The sequence below is a fragment of the Marmota monax genome, unplaced genomic scaffold (genome assembly GCF_021218885.2).
Source record: "Marmota monax isolate L192 unplaced genomic scaffold, Marmota_monax_Labrador192_F-V1.1 WCK01_AAM20220418_F8-fsc00037, whole genome shotgun sequence".
Taxonomy (NCBI): Eukaryota; Metazoa; Chordata; class Mammalia; order Rodentia; family Sciuridae; genus Marmota; species Marmota monax.
The window spans coordinates 15236383-15250117 of record NW_026693245.1 but is presented as its reverse complement, the minus strand read 5'-3'; the positions used below and the strand labels follow the sequence as shown (position 1 = coordinate 15250117).

The 13735-nt window shown below is 35.8% G+C and overlaps 1 protein-coding gene across 4 annotated transcripts in view; it reads right to left on the bottom strand.

The window, feature by feature from the left end:
• Positions 1 to 480: 480 nt before the first annotated feature.
• Ipo11 (importin 11) overlaps positions 481 to 13735 on the bottom strand; it is a 210906-nt gene continuing 197651 nt past the window's right edge. For 3 of the 4 annotated variants that reach the window (XM_046456311.2, XM_046456310.2, XM_046456312.2), the window contains exon 30: positions 481 to 1942. In XM_046456311.2, the coding sequence (XP_046312267.1) occupies positions 1778 to 1942 (165 nt within the window). In that variant the 3' untranslated portion in view covers positions 481 to 1777. The remainder of the gene's footprint in view (positions 1943 to 13735) is intronic. The other variant, XR_006854389.2, reaches the window with a different exon arrangement.

The following is a 13735-nucleotide window of genomic DNA, read 5'->3' as shown; positions in this document are numbered from 1 at the left end:
CATCCCTAGCCCCCCCCCCCCCCACCCTTTTTTTAAATTTAGAGACAGGGTCTTGTTAAGGCTGGCTTTGAACTAGTGATCCTCCTGCCTCAGCCCCCTGAGCCACTGGGATTAAAGGAGTGTTCAGTTTTTTTTTTTGTTTTTTTTTTTGAGAGAGAGAGAGACAGAGAAAGAGAATTTTAATATTTATTTTTTTTAGTTTTCAGCAGAAATAACATCTTTGTTTGTATGTGGTGCTGAGGATCGAACCCGGGCCGCACGCATGCCAGGCGAGCGCGCTACCGCTTGAGCCACATCCCCAGTCTTAAAATAGAACTTAACCAGGTAACTAAGATTTGCTTCCTGTAGTACTGCCATTAACTCATGCAGATCAGAACCAGAGTATAAAAGAAAATATCCCTTTATAATCACTGGGCAATTTTTATGAATTCATTTTTTGGTATGAGAGGCAAGAAAACTAATCAGACAAGTCAGTCAAGGTGAGGTATCTTTGGAAAATTTAATTTGGACTGTATTTTCTTTCTCTTACTGAAAACATCAAATATCCCAGACATTTTGGGTTCCACAGCTTACAAAGGGGCAGTGGGTTTCCCGCAGTTACATACTGTACCCAACTTTCTATAGAAAGGTAAGACACTTTCCAACCTTGCTTTTGAGTATTTCCTAAAAAAAAAATGCTTTAAAGGTTTGTTGTTGTTGTTGTTTACAATAAATGACAAGTAAAACAAAGTAAGGCTTTATTTTCTCCTTTTCCCCTTTGTAAGTGCTGCATGATGGAGGAACAAGGAAGGAAGACTGGTTATGTCAGTGTTGATGCCCTGGGGCTTACTGCTGGGTCCTCTGAGGTGCACCCACATCACCGAGGCCCCGATGTACCCATGCACTAAGGAACCTGAGACGCCTGGGTAAGTGTGGAACAGCCCGTCGTGGCTTTGTAGGACTGCACAACACTTGGGGACTGGGAGCTGCCTGGTTTTTCTTGGCATTTGCAGGGCTGCTGGCCTTCATGAGTAACAAAGAAACTAGTAACAAACCACGACCAGAGGTCTCCCACCTGCTACTGCAGTACCACAGGTTCACTTCTGTGGGCCTTACAATGTACATTTACAAACTAAGTGTATTTACTAAAAATCAAATGAGAAAAAAAAAAATGCTTTTACTAATTCCTGCATTGAATTACCAAGATGAAAATAAAAGCATGTGTCTGATAAAACACATTTTCTATGTCAGATGAAAACAACTCCTTGCAAGGTAATCTTAGTAATGTACATTTGTCACTATTTATATACTTTTGCCTGGTATATAGATTTCTTTAATTGCATCATCTGAACAGCTCTGTCATTTTCCAAACTTGTTTCATTAGCTTAAAAAAGGGATAAGGCAGCCAAATTTAACTAATTTTGGTTGCAGAAAAACATCTTAGACATCAACCTTCATCTTCTCAAGTGTTAAGAGTACATGATTAAAAGACAATCAAAGTTTCTTCTCTTAGTTTCTTAGAAAACTAAGCAGCTATTGTCAGTAAATGTACCTCTAGCAAACACATGGCCCCTTCATAAATATAAAATTAAATTCTTTTGAGGAATAGGTTTGTGATTTTAGTTATGTGGGATTTATATTTATTCTTTATATTTTGTAGTAAAAAATGTGTGGTCTTTGTTTCTTGAACTTCATACACAAGTGACTTTGTCACCTCAGCAGGCTCTCACATACAGGTGGAAGGCTGGGTTATTCGGCTTGCTTCAAGAAAAGGGTGGCAGCCATGTGGCATATGCTCTTAAAATCCTTGCAAGAACTCCTGCAGTTGGGTGACGATCTCTGTGTCCACCGTTTCCATGAGAGACTGGAAGCCTTGTTCTCCCAGAATCTCCTGCTGTGCTTTGAGCTTCTCATAGATGAACTGCTGCAGCGACACCGTGTGCACAGGGTCCTTCAGGGCCAGCTGCGGGACACAGAGAGGAGCCATATTGTGTTAGAAAAACATAACGAATTCTTTTGCATACAACTTACTACAATTCTTCACAATCTCTTCCCCAATTACAAAACTGCTAATGATTCCCCCTTTTTGAAAAAATATTTTAGTTGTAGATGGACATAATACCTTCATCTTATTTATTTTTATGTGGTGCTGAGGATAGAACCCAGTGCCTCATACACACTAGGCAAGTGCTTTACCACTAAGCTACAACCCCAACCCTCTGATTCCTTTTGGGATTCTAAAACAGTTTCATGGTAGAAAGCTTCATTCAATTTGTCTAACCCCAACTTTCTAGGGCCCTCTGAACATAAATTACTCTGATTAGCTCAGTTTCTCAAGAGCTGAGGATTCAACCATTTAAGGCATCAAAATCTAGTAGAAAGTCTCCTTAAAAGAAAAAGAGCACGTTAAAGACCATTTCAACACACGTGCATGGAAATCACCTGGGGAGGATGAGGTGTTCTCAGTAACTTAGTGATGTCCTTGGGATGAGAGAGGAGACATTATTTCTCCTACCCTGGACCTCTGTGCTCTTTAAATTAACAAATATGTTTTCAGTTGGAAAAAAAAAGAAAAAAATTAAATATTTTTATTCTTTCTCCTCCAGTGGGATATTTGGGGCAGGAGAAATAAGTACAATTAAATAGAAAATAAGACATTGTTCTACTCCTTAAAGATAAAAATGGAAAATATTTTTGGTTTCTTTTCTATGCACGCTGTACATACACATGAATCACACAATTAGTACTGCTCTGTGCATTTACAATACCACAAAAAATTCTGAGAATTCTAAATCTATATATCTATTTTTTTCTGCTATAGACATATTAAAGTGATCATAGTATAAATACAGTTTTAACTATTATTTTGCTGAGTAGCCTACCACAAACACTGTCTCATTATATCTATAGCTATTCCTCTACTTTTCAACTTATTTTCTTGGGATATCTGTTTCAGAAGAATAGGGCATCAACAATTTTATGACTCCTGATACATATTATCAAGTTGTTTTCTCTACTGTCTGTACCAATTTAAAAGGTATAATAAAGGTTTTTAGCTTCTGACAGTGTTCTTACCACTGGTATTATTTAAATGCTTTATGATTTAATAACTGAAAAAATAACATACCACTGCTGTAAGCTGCATACTTATCTCATTATCCAATTATAGTGCAAATCTAAAAGGATTTAAGTGAAGTATATAAGATTCTGTGGCTGATAAAGTTGAATTATAGTCAGAACTGCTATTTGAACAATGTAAATAGATTTTAAAGTAATGACCACAAATGAAAAATTCAACTGAAAGGCAGGACATAGGGCATGAAATTGAAATTAAACCCCATATATAACTGAGGCTGGAGTACATGATAAATCCAGACAAGAAGTAATAATTTCAAAACTCATTTCCCTGGAAGACAGGTAGGCGAAACAACACCAAGAAAGGTGGGCACAAAGGCCTATGTCCACAAGCCTAAAGACAACATTCCATAAAAGGTACAGAAATTGAAAAATTGAAGATGAACATTTAAAAATATTTGCTCAAGTGATGATCAATATTATTATAAATACTAAAATCAACTTCTTACTAAAGAGGATGTACATTTTTTGGAAACATGATGAATTATCTGTAACTACAACTATCTATTATCACATGAGAAAAATAGCAGCTGAGCTTAAAACTGATGTTTACCAGTCCTTCCACAGAGATTAGTAGTTTTAACAATACCTTCAGTTGCCAGAATTGAAACACACTCAAGTGACTAATAGCATTTTCAAAGAAATTAACTGTTAACTTCATATAAATAATGACTACATGGCTTACAATAAAATTTATCTGATTTAGTGTAAAAAATTACAGAATGCCTACTAGGTTTACCAGGTGGTATGCTCTTGAGAAAGTAGCTTTCTAGGTAAAAAATAGGGACAAAGAAACTGGTATATAAACACAATGGCATATTACTCAGCCTTAAAAGAGAATAAAATTATGGCATTTGCAGGTAAATAGATGGAGCTGGAGAATACCATGCTAAGTGAAGTAAGCCAATCCCCAAAACCAAAGGCCAAATGTTCTCTCTGATAAGTGGATGCTGATCCATAACAGAGAAGGAGGAGGCATGGGAAAAAATGGGGAAACTTTGGGCAAAGAAAGGAGGGGAAAGATGATGGAATAGATGGGCATCATTTCCCTATGTACATGTATGACTGCACACACGAAGTGATGCTATATCGTGCACAACCACAGAAATGTAAAGTTGTGCTGCAATTGTGTACAATGAAATAAAAATGCATTCTGCTCTCATATATACCTAATTAAAATAAATACATAAAAATTTAAAAAGTAGATACTACATCTGCTGTTGAAACAAACACACTGCAAATAATAAATTATTTTTTCAAATTCTTATTATAATAGCTGACAACTAAGAACCCTGTTTTTTTTTTTTTTTTTTTTTTTTTTTTTAATACAACAAACATAAGAGGCTCCAAAATGTGGGGGAAACAGGGTCAAACAGCAGAGACTTCACACTTAAGAACAATATAGTTGTGAGTTCCATGGCTTTCTCCTTGCCTTATATATCCCAAACTTCAATTTCAAGAAGTCAGCAACCTAGAAAGAAAACCAACAAAAAACTTTGAAAAAAGCCTGCTGTTTTGAACCAGAGGACCAAGAAAGAGATAGCCTTCCAAGACAGAAATCTTAGACAATGTATTAGTTAGTTTTGTGTCACTGTGGCTAAAATACCTGATCAGAACAACTTAAGAGGAAGAAAAGTTTATTTAGATTCTAGGTTCCAGAGTTTTAGTCATTCAAGCTGATTCCACAGCTCTGAGCCCAAGGTAAGGCACCTCATGGCAGAAGGGAGGGTAGAGGGAAATTACTCCATTCATGGCAGAGAGGAAGGGACCACAAGGAAGATGTACTCTTTCATGGCACAACCCCAATGAACAACCTCCTCCAGTCACTACCCACTTAGCCCATTTAAACTAGGATAGACTGAACAGGTTACATCTCATCATCCAATCATTTCATCTCTGAACATTCAATCAGCATTAACACAGAAGATGGGGGAGGGGCACCTCATATTCAAACAATAACAACATTTGCGGGTGCGTATGTGTGTGTGTGTGTGTGTGTACATGCATATATATATAATCTTTTTTTCTTTTTTGGGGGGAACAAGGATTGAACCCAGGAACACTTAACCACTGAGCCACATCCCTAGCCCATTTTTGTATTTTATTTAGAGACAGGGTCTCAATGTGTTGCTTAGGGCCTCACTAAGTTACTGAGATTGGCTTTGAATTTGTGATCCTCCTGCTTCAGCTTCCCAGGCCGCTAGGATTATAGGTGTGTACCACCGTGCCTGGCTCAATCATCTTAAATTCAACTAAATATATAGAGTCACAAGGCTACCATAGGGTAACCTTAACATCAGTTTGCTCAGACAGTTGTGGGGATTATGTAATATAATAAAAAGGATATGTGATAAATTGTGCATGAGTAAAATTGTTGGGATTATAAGTGGATTTTTAGAATCCTATAAAAATATGCTGCCTTTTGTGATGACCCATTACATGTTTCTTGGAAGTATTTTTAATATAAACCAGTTTTAGCAGTAAATTAAGAATTACTTCTATTCAGTTTCTAGCAATGGGGTAACCTCTTCACATTAAAATAAAAATCAACCTGAATACACAACTAAATTAGTAAATAAATGTTCTCCTTCAATTCATCTTATTGTTTAAGCAAAATGAGTATAAAACAATATATGATAAGGTATTTAGAGATGTACTTTGTACATTAATGTTCCTAAATTAGAAAATAACAGTCTTCCGGGTAAAGTATTATTACCCAGATATGCCTTTGATTCTACTACTGCTTTTCAGAAATATATTCATTTTTGTCCATTCTGTGTGAGAATATACCATAAAATCAAATCTAAGCCACAATATATTGATCTTACTATACACGAGTATCAGGTGATACAGAGAATGGAAAGAGAAAAAGGAAAACAGTGAGAAAAAAAATCAGATGAGATTTGCAATTATATTTGCAATCTAAACGTCATCTTTAGGTATACTGAGTTCTCAGAGTAAATATATTTCTGTTTATATGCTTATTGAAGGGACTGAGAAATATGAACATTACTAATAGGAAACATTACTATAGGAAAACTGGCCTCTACGGTTCTAAGAAGTGAGATCACGGAGTAAATTTTATGAGAATCTCAAATCTCTTGGTAAAATGCTCCACAAAGTCAGACAACCAGGTAAAGGAATGGAAACTCCAAGTGCTATCAATAAGATGCTGAATGGGAATCCATACAAACAAGAAAGTTTAATGAACCAATCAAGTCTTCAATCTCTTTCAAATACTGGGACTATCATTTCATCAAATTATAAATCAATAACTTATAATGATAGAATGTAATGGAGATCAATAGGGGAATGAAAGCTTTCCATCTTAACTATTTGCTAATATAGCAAACCTACTAAAGAAATTGTGATATTTTAAGACCTGTATTAACTCACTGTTCCTGGGAAGGGAAGTAGCAATACTATGGCTATTTAACCTAAGCTTGTTGGAGAGCTTGGGTAAATGGCAAACACTTTTTAAAATGCCATATATTTTAAAAAATAAAATGTATATTTATTTTGGTAGGCAGGCTTGGCACAAAACAAAGGACCAGTTCCACAGTACTGCTTCCATTATTGAATAATCTGTGTAAGTCAAACTGAAGATTCAAAACAATCATCTCTTTGATGAACAAAATTGTGATCTATGACAATTATTTAGAAAACACCACCATTTAAGCATTTAAAAGGCTGTTCAAAGTCAGTCTCAGGAAAAGCGAGGTGCTAAGCAACTCAGTGAGACCCTGTCTCTAAATAAAATACAAAATAGGGCTAGGGATGTGGCTCAGTGGTCGAGTACCCCTGAGTACACCCCCCCAAAAAAAGTTTGCCATATTATTTATCTTTTATCACTGCAGTTGACTTAAATTTCAGAGAACTAAACCTATCAACATTTAGTTCACATAACAATGTAGTAACCACAGTCAGACTATCTACAGAACCCTTGGGATTTACAAATATAAATGAATTTGTACCAATCTCTTGACAGTCAGGCTTGCTTTTGCTCAAGAAATAAATAAATAGTGAAATAAGAATAAGCAGTCTCAGAAACAATTACAAAGCAATATTAGTCAACTGGTACACTTAACTACAAAAGTCACATTCCTGACAAAGGCCACCATCTCCAGTTCTTGGTAGAGAGCGCGCATTACTGTAGACATAAGGATTTAAGAATTTGCTACCACTGGCATCTAATTCAATGAATAGTTCCTGAAGATTGATTTTGTACAATTTTAAGTGCAGGGGTTCAGAGATAAAATAAATGATGGTCCCTGTATATAACGTGTGTTTTAAAAGGGAGGGGGGTGAAAGATAACATGAAAAATTAGTGATCCAATCAGAATATTTACATTAAATGGCAAAAAGCAGCTGCAGGAACAACGTCTGGACTGAGGCAGCTAGTAAGTGTGAGAGAGCATGTGTGGAGTGTGGGGTTTGAGGGGGCAGAAAAGACAACAAAGAGAAGAAAGTTCTTAGTTACTGAATTCTAAGGTAAGCTAGCTGGACATGTGGGCACATCCAATGGCATCATTATCCTCTGGGCTGAAGCAGTTAATCTAATGATGAAGAGGGGTGATGGTCATGGCTGAGATCCTGGAGCAGAAAAACACCCTGAAGCTCTCCTAGCAAACATAAAGAGACTACAGGAAGCCTCTTCCTCACAGGGTACAGTGTAGCTACATATAACATACAACCTTTTCTTGCCATATCTTCTACTTTGCTTTGCAAATTTTTCTCAATAAAAAAAACAATCAAACCAAACTTGTCTTTAAATGCATGCATCTCTTATGCTATATATGTGTAATAAGAATTGTAATGCATTCCGCCGTCATTTATTTTTTAAAAATAAATTAAAATTTTTTTTAAAAAAATCAATGAGTGAATAGGATCTGCATTAGGAAAATTTGATTTATAGAGAATCTTTGTTAGAATATAGTTATTCTGCAAAATAACGAAACAAGTGATCCCTCTCCCCAAAACCTGAGTTTTAAGACAGGAATAAAGAACAATGACAAAGTAAAAACATTCCTCTTCATTTAGAGAAATTCTGACAAGATGCATTATGCTTTTCTGAATAAAATACAATTTTGTTTACTAAAAAGTCAAAAACATTTGTAACATGTATCTACAGCTATTCAATTAAAAACTTAAAATTAATTAATTAAAAGCTATTCAATTAAAAAATTAAAGAAATTTTGGTGCAGTGGCCCCCAGGTGACAGCCTGTTAGGGATGACAAACACTGAGGACTAATGGAGAGGCTGAGGAAATGTATAAAAGACATAGAAAAGTGCCTATAGGGTAACAGTCATGTTATTTAGTAGCCATTTTCTTAAGAAAAAAGAAGGAAAAATGACTTCTATAAAATCCATATGTAAATATGTTACAGAATTATGGGCCAGAGATCTTCTGTACAAATAACTAGTATAAAGTGGAAAGAGAAAGAGCAAGCATAAAATCTTGTAGACAAAAAACCATGCATATAATTATGAAAATGTGGATATTACATTTCACACAAAATCTAGTTTCAAATGGTATCTGATGATTCATAGTCATTGCTATTAAGGCAGTCATAAGTGATTAAGCAAATTCATGGTGGAATATGATTTAACTTTTTCTATAAATCGACACATATCATTCCCTTAATGGGTCCCTATTCCTATCAAATAATGCCCAAATTCATCAGTATATTAGTTTCCTGTGCTTCTGTAACTCATTATCACAAATTTAGTGGCTTAAAACAATACAAATTTATTACTGTACAGTTCTTGGGGTTTTTTTTTGGGGGGGAGGGTTACCAGGGATTGAACTCAGGGGCACTCGACCACTGAGCCACATCCCCAGCCCAAATATTTTTTATTTATTTATTTTTATTTATTTTATTTAGAGACAGGGTCTCACTGAGTTGCTTACCACCTTGATAAACTGCTCAGGCTGGCTTTGAACTTGCGATCCTCCTGCCTCAGCCTCCCAAGCTGCTGGGACTACAGGCATGTACCACCATGCCCCGCCTACCATACAGTTCTGACAATCAACAGTCCAAAACAAGACTCACAGGACTGAAGTCAAAGTGCTGCAGGGCTGCTCTCCTCCTAGAGGCTCTATAGTGGTATCTGTTTCCTTGCCTTTTCCAGCCTTAAAAGACCACTGGCCTTGCTTGGTTTGTGGCTGCCTCTATCCACTTTCAAAAGCAGTAATACCAGGATACTGCATCATTGTGACCCTCTTTTCTGCCTTCCTCTTCTACTTTTAAAGACTCTTGTGATAACATATTTACCCACTCCAGGATAATGTCCTTTACAATCAACTGATCAGCAACTTTAAATCCATTTAACTAAAATTTAAATAAAATTTACAGGAAACAACTGTTTTGGAAGGAGCTCCTGGACTAGTCCCAACAACCAGATCAAACTGGTATGGAGTCACATATGAACTTAATAGCCAGTTTAAAAAAAAAAAGCATGAGAGACAGACCAACAGTGGGGTGGGGGGTGGGGGATGCAGAGAGAGAAAAAAAGAGATTTTCATAGCAACCAGTCAAAAGGGGCCAGTGAACCTGGGATGACATGAAATATGATAAAAAATCTGCTCTCCTTAACCCATACAGGGAAAGTAACCCAATGTTAACCAATCTGCTCTGTGTATTTTGCTATTTCCTTGTTCCTGCTAAGCTGCTTTATAATAACAAACAGTTCTGCCAACCCCAAAGGCACTCCTATTTTGTAGACTAAATGCTACCTGGTTTATGACTAACTAATAAATCTAATTAGATCTTTAAAGCTCAATTTGTTGAAGTTTTGTTTGTTGTACGTAATATAACATATTCACAGGACATGGACATCTTTGGGGGAAATGAGGGATTATTCTACCTACTACACTTATCATATTGTATACAAGGTTCTCTATAATCTGGCTGCCTTTTGACACACAGTAGGCACTTCATAGATATTTCTTGAATGATACTCTTGCAACTACCTACTGCTTAATGAAACAAAACAAAATATACTTGTAATATCTAACTGCAAACAAAATATGACTGCTTTAATTCAGGGTCTTTCAAAGTTGGCACTATTTTGGGTGGACAATTCATTATTGGGAAGGGGGCTGTTCTAAGGGCATAGCATGCTTAGAAGCATCCTTGTCTCCTATGCATTCATGCCAGCAGCACTAACTTGCCCTATATGGCAAGAGAGAGAAAAAAAAATAACGTCAATGCCATTAAGTCCCCAGGAGAACAAAATAAACACTCCACTAAGAACCACATTAAATAAAGATCTTTCGTTTTCATATTATTTATATATAACATACTTTATTCACATAATGACATAAAACATTTTCAGTTTCTTTCTGTGGGGGAAAAATTAACTCCAATTTAAGTTCAAGAAAGGTTATAAATAACACCTGAATAGTTTCTATAACAAAAGCCTTCCTCTTTTACATCTGCTTTATTTTAAAGTATTTGATTTTAAGGTAACATTTCTAGAAAACTAGATGACTTACTATCCTTGCATACACTGCACATGTGGAATAGGAAATAAAGACAGAACTATGCAAAGCTGTTTTAAAGTCTGTCATAGATAATTTTACCTTGCTAGAGGTTCACATAAAAATGAGTTAAAGTGGTTAGGATATAATGAAATCTAAACCATTTAATTTGTAAATTCTTTAGCTAATAAATATCCTTTCAACAGAAATGATAATCTGTGAACATATCATTACTGAATTCAATGGACATATTCTTTCTCATATTTTCTTTATCTAATTCTGATTAATGGCAGCATACCTTAGCTTTTGATATATTATGTCTTTATTCCTATTATATAGTTAGGATACCATTAAGAAGCAATTACTTTTAATGTACTGCTTAAAAGAAAAAGTTGCTGTATTACTTGATCAATTTGATTATTTAAGAAATATTCTAAAATGAAGACACAAGTATAAATATTAATAAAAATATAATTATTAGTATTTAAATTGCTTAAGATCTTATGCCTGCCTTTCAAATAATAGTATATGAATTTTGTTTTCCATAAAGCATCCTCCCTCCAGCCCCTCCCAGAGACATTCTACCATTGAGGTACAGCCCCAGTATTCCACCTACGATTTTGAATTTTGAGACAGGATTGCTGGGGTTGGCCTCAAATTTTCAATTCTCCTGCCTCACCTTCCTGAGTAGCTGGGATTACAGGAATATACCACTGTGCCTGGCCTTTTACATTTTACTAAGATTTTTTAACAATTCTTTATTTTATATGAAGCTAAATTTTCTGGTAAAACATCCTCAGGTCGGATTGGGCCCCAACTTCCTTAATAAGACTCCTATGGCACAAGCATTATTATCAAGAATCAATAAATGGGATGGATTCAAACTAAAAGGCTTTTTCTTGATCAAAGAAACAATCAGTAGGGTGAATAGAGAGCCTACTAATTGGGAACAAATTCTTATCACAAGCATGTCAGATAGAGCATTAATCTCTAAAAAAATATAAAGAACTCAAAAATCTTAACACCAAAGAAACAAATAACCCAATCAATAAATGGGCCAAGGAACTGAACAGATATTTCTAAGATACATAATCAATCGACAAATATATGAAAAAATGTTCAACATCTCTAGCAATTAGAGAAATGCAAATCAAAACTAAGATTTCATCTCACTCCACTCAGAATGGCAGCTATTACGTATACAAACAACCATAAGTGTTAGCGAGGATGTGGGGAAAAAGCAACTCATACATTGCTGGTGGGATTGCAAATTGGTGCAGCCAATATGGAAAGCAGTATGCAGAATCCTTGGAAAACTTAGAATGGAACCACTATTTGACCCAGCTATCCCACTCCTTGGTCTATACCCAAAGGACTTAAAAACAGCATTTTACAGGGACATAGCCACATTAATGTTTTATAGCAGCACAATTCACAGTAGCTACACTGTGGAACCAACCTAGATGCCCTTTAGTAGATGAATGGATAGAGAAAATGTGGTATGTACACATAAGGGAATATTACTCAGTATTAAAAGAGAATAAAATCATGGCACTTGCAGGTAAGTGGATGGAGCTGGAGAATATAATGCTAAGTGAAATTAGCCAATCCCCAAAAAACAAATGCCAAATGATTTCTCATTTAAGGATGATTTAAGGATACTGATTCACAATATGCTGTAGGGGGTGGGGGATGGGAGGATTAAATGAATTCTAGATAGGGCAAAGGGGAAAAGGGGAGGGAGAAAAATGGAGGGGGCACGGAGGTAGGAAAGACTGTGGAATACATGGTCATCATTACCCTAAGTACATGTATGAAGATACAAAGGATGTGACTCTGCTTTGTGTACAACCAGAGATATGAAAAATTGTGCTCATGATGTGTAATATGAATTGTAATGCATTCTGTTGTCATATATAACGAATTAAAATTTTAAAAAAGTTGAGACTACATTATCAGTTGACCTGATTATAAGCAGAAGTTAAAACAAAAACAAAAACAAACAGGCATTGCTAGGCTACAATAATTCAAATAGTGGTCAACAGGTTGTAATTTGCAACTTCTGAAATACAACAGACTATTAATTAATTTTGGACACGATGGTAGCTATTAAAAAGAAAATAGGGAGGGAAAAAATAGCTGGCACTCTACCACATTACTTTATCAAATTTTCCAGATGGATTAAAGACTTACACAAGTAAATCTTTTAAAACACGAAAATTATGTTCTTGAGAGTGGGGTGGTAATTTTAAGCATGCAGACACCACACAAGTAAAGTATGCTGGAGGCAACACGGATTTCTTTAATCTATAAAAAGCTTGTTCTGGTTATTGGTGCTGTGTAATAACTACTCCTAGGAAGTATAAAATAAAAGAACTGGGAAGCATAAAATCACAACTATTTTTTAATGTTCATAAATTCTGTAGATGGGGAATTTGTGAGGGCAGAGCAAGATGAACCATCTCTGCTCCATGATCTCCAGGGCTTTATTTGGAAAGACTTGAAGGCTAATGGTGACTCAAGTATTCTGGTTGCTGGAATTATCGGAAGTGTCACGAACTGGTAAGTCCAACACTTAATGTTGGTTGTTAACTGAGACCTTGATGGGGGAAAGTAGGACTTTCTCACAGCATGGTAGCTGGGAGAACAAATATTCCTAGAAAAGTAGATGGAAACTATATCTTATACTTTATACTTGAAAATCATAAAATATCAGCAAGTTCAAGAAGAGTCAAGGGGAAGAAATATGAACCCAACTTGTCAAGTGGAGAGAGTGAAAAAAAATCATACTTTACAAAGAGCATGTTGCTGGGTATAGTGATGCATGCCTATAATCTCAGCAGCTCAGGAGGTTGAGGCAAGAGGCCTACAAGTTCAAAGCCAGCCTCAGCAAATTAGTGAGGCCCTAAGCAACTCACTAAGACCCAATTTCCAAATAAAATACAAAAAGGGCTGGGAATGTAGCTCAGTGGTTAAGTGCCCCTGGGTTCAATCCCTGGTACCCCCTACCCCTGCAAAAAAAAGAAGAGGCTCATGCATGTGAATGATATTATAATGGGAAATAAAATCTGCCACAGAATTCATACTTCAAAGAAAAACACATAAATAAAACCCACAAATTTCCAATGGGAAAATGG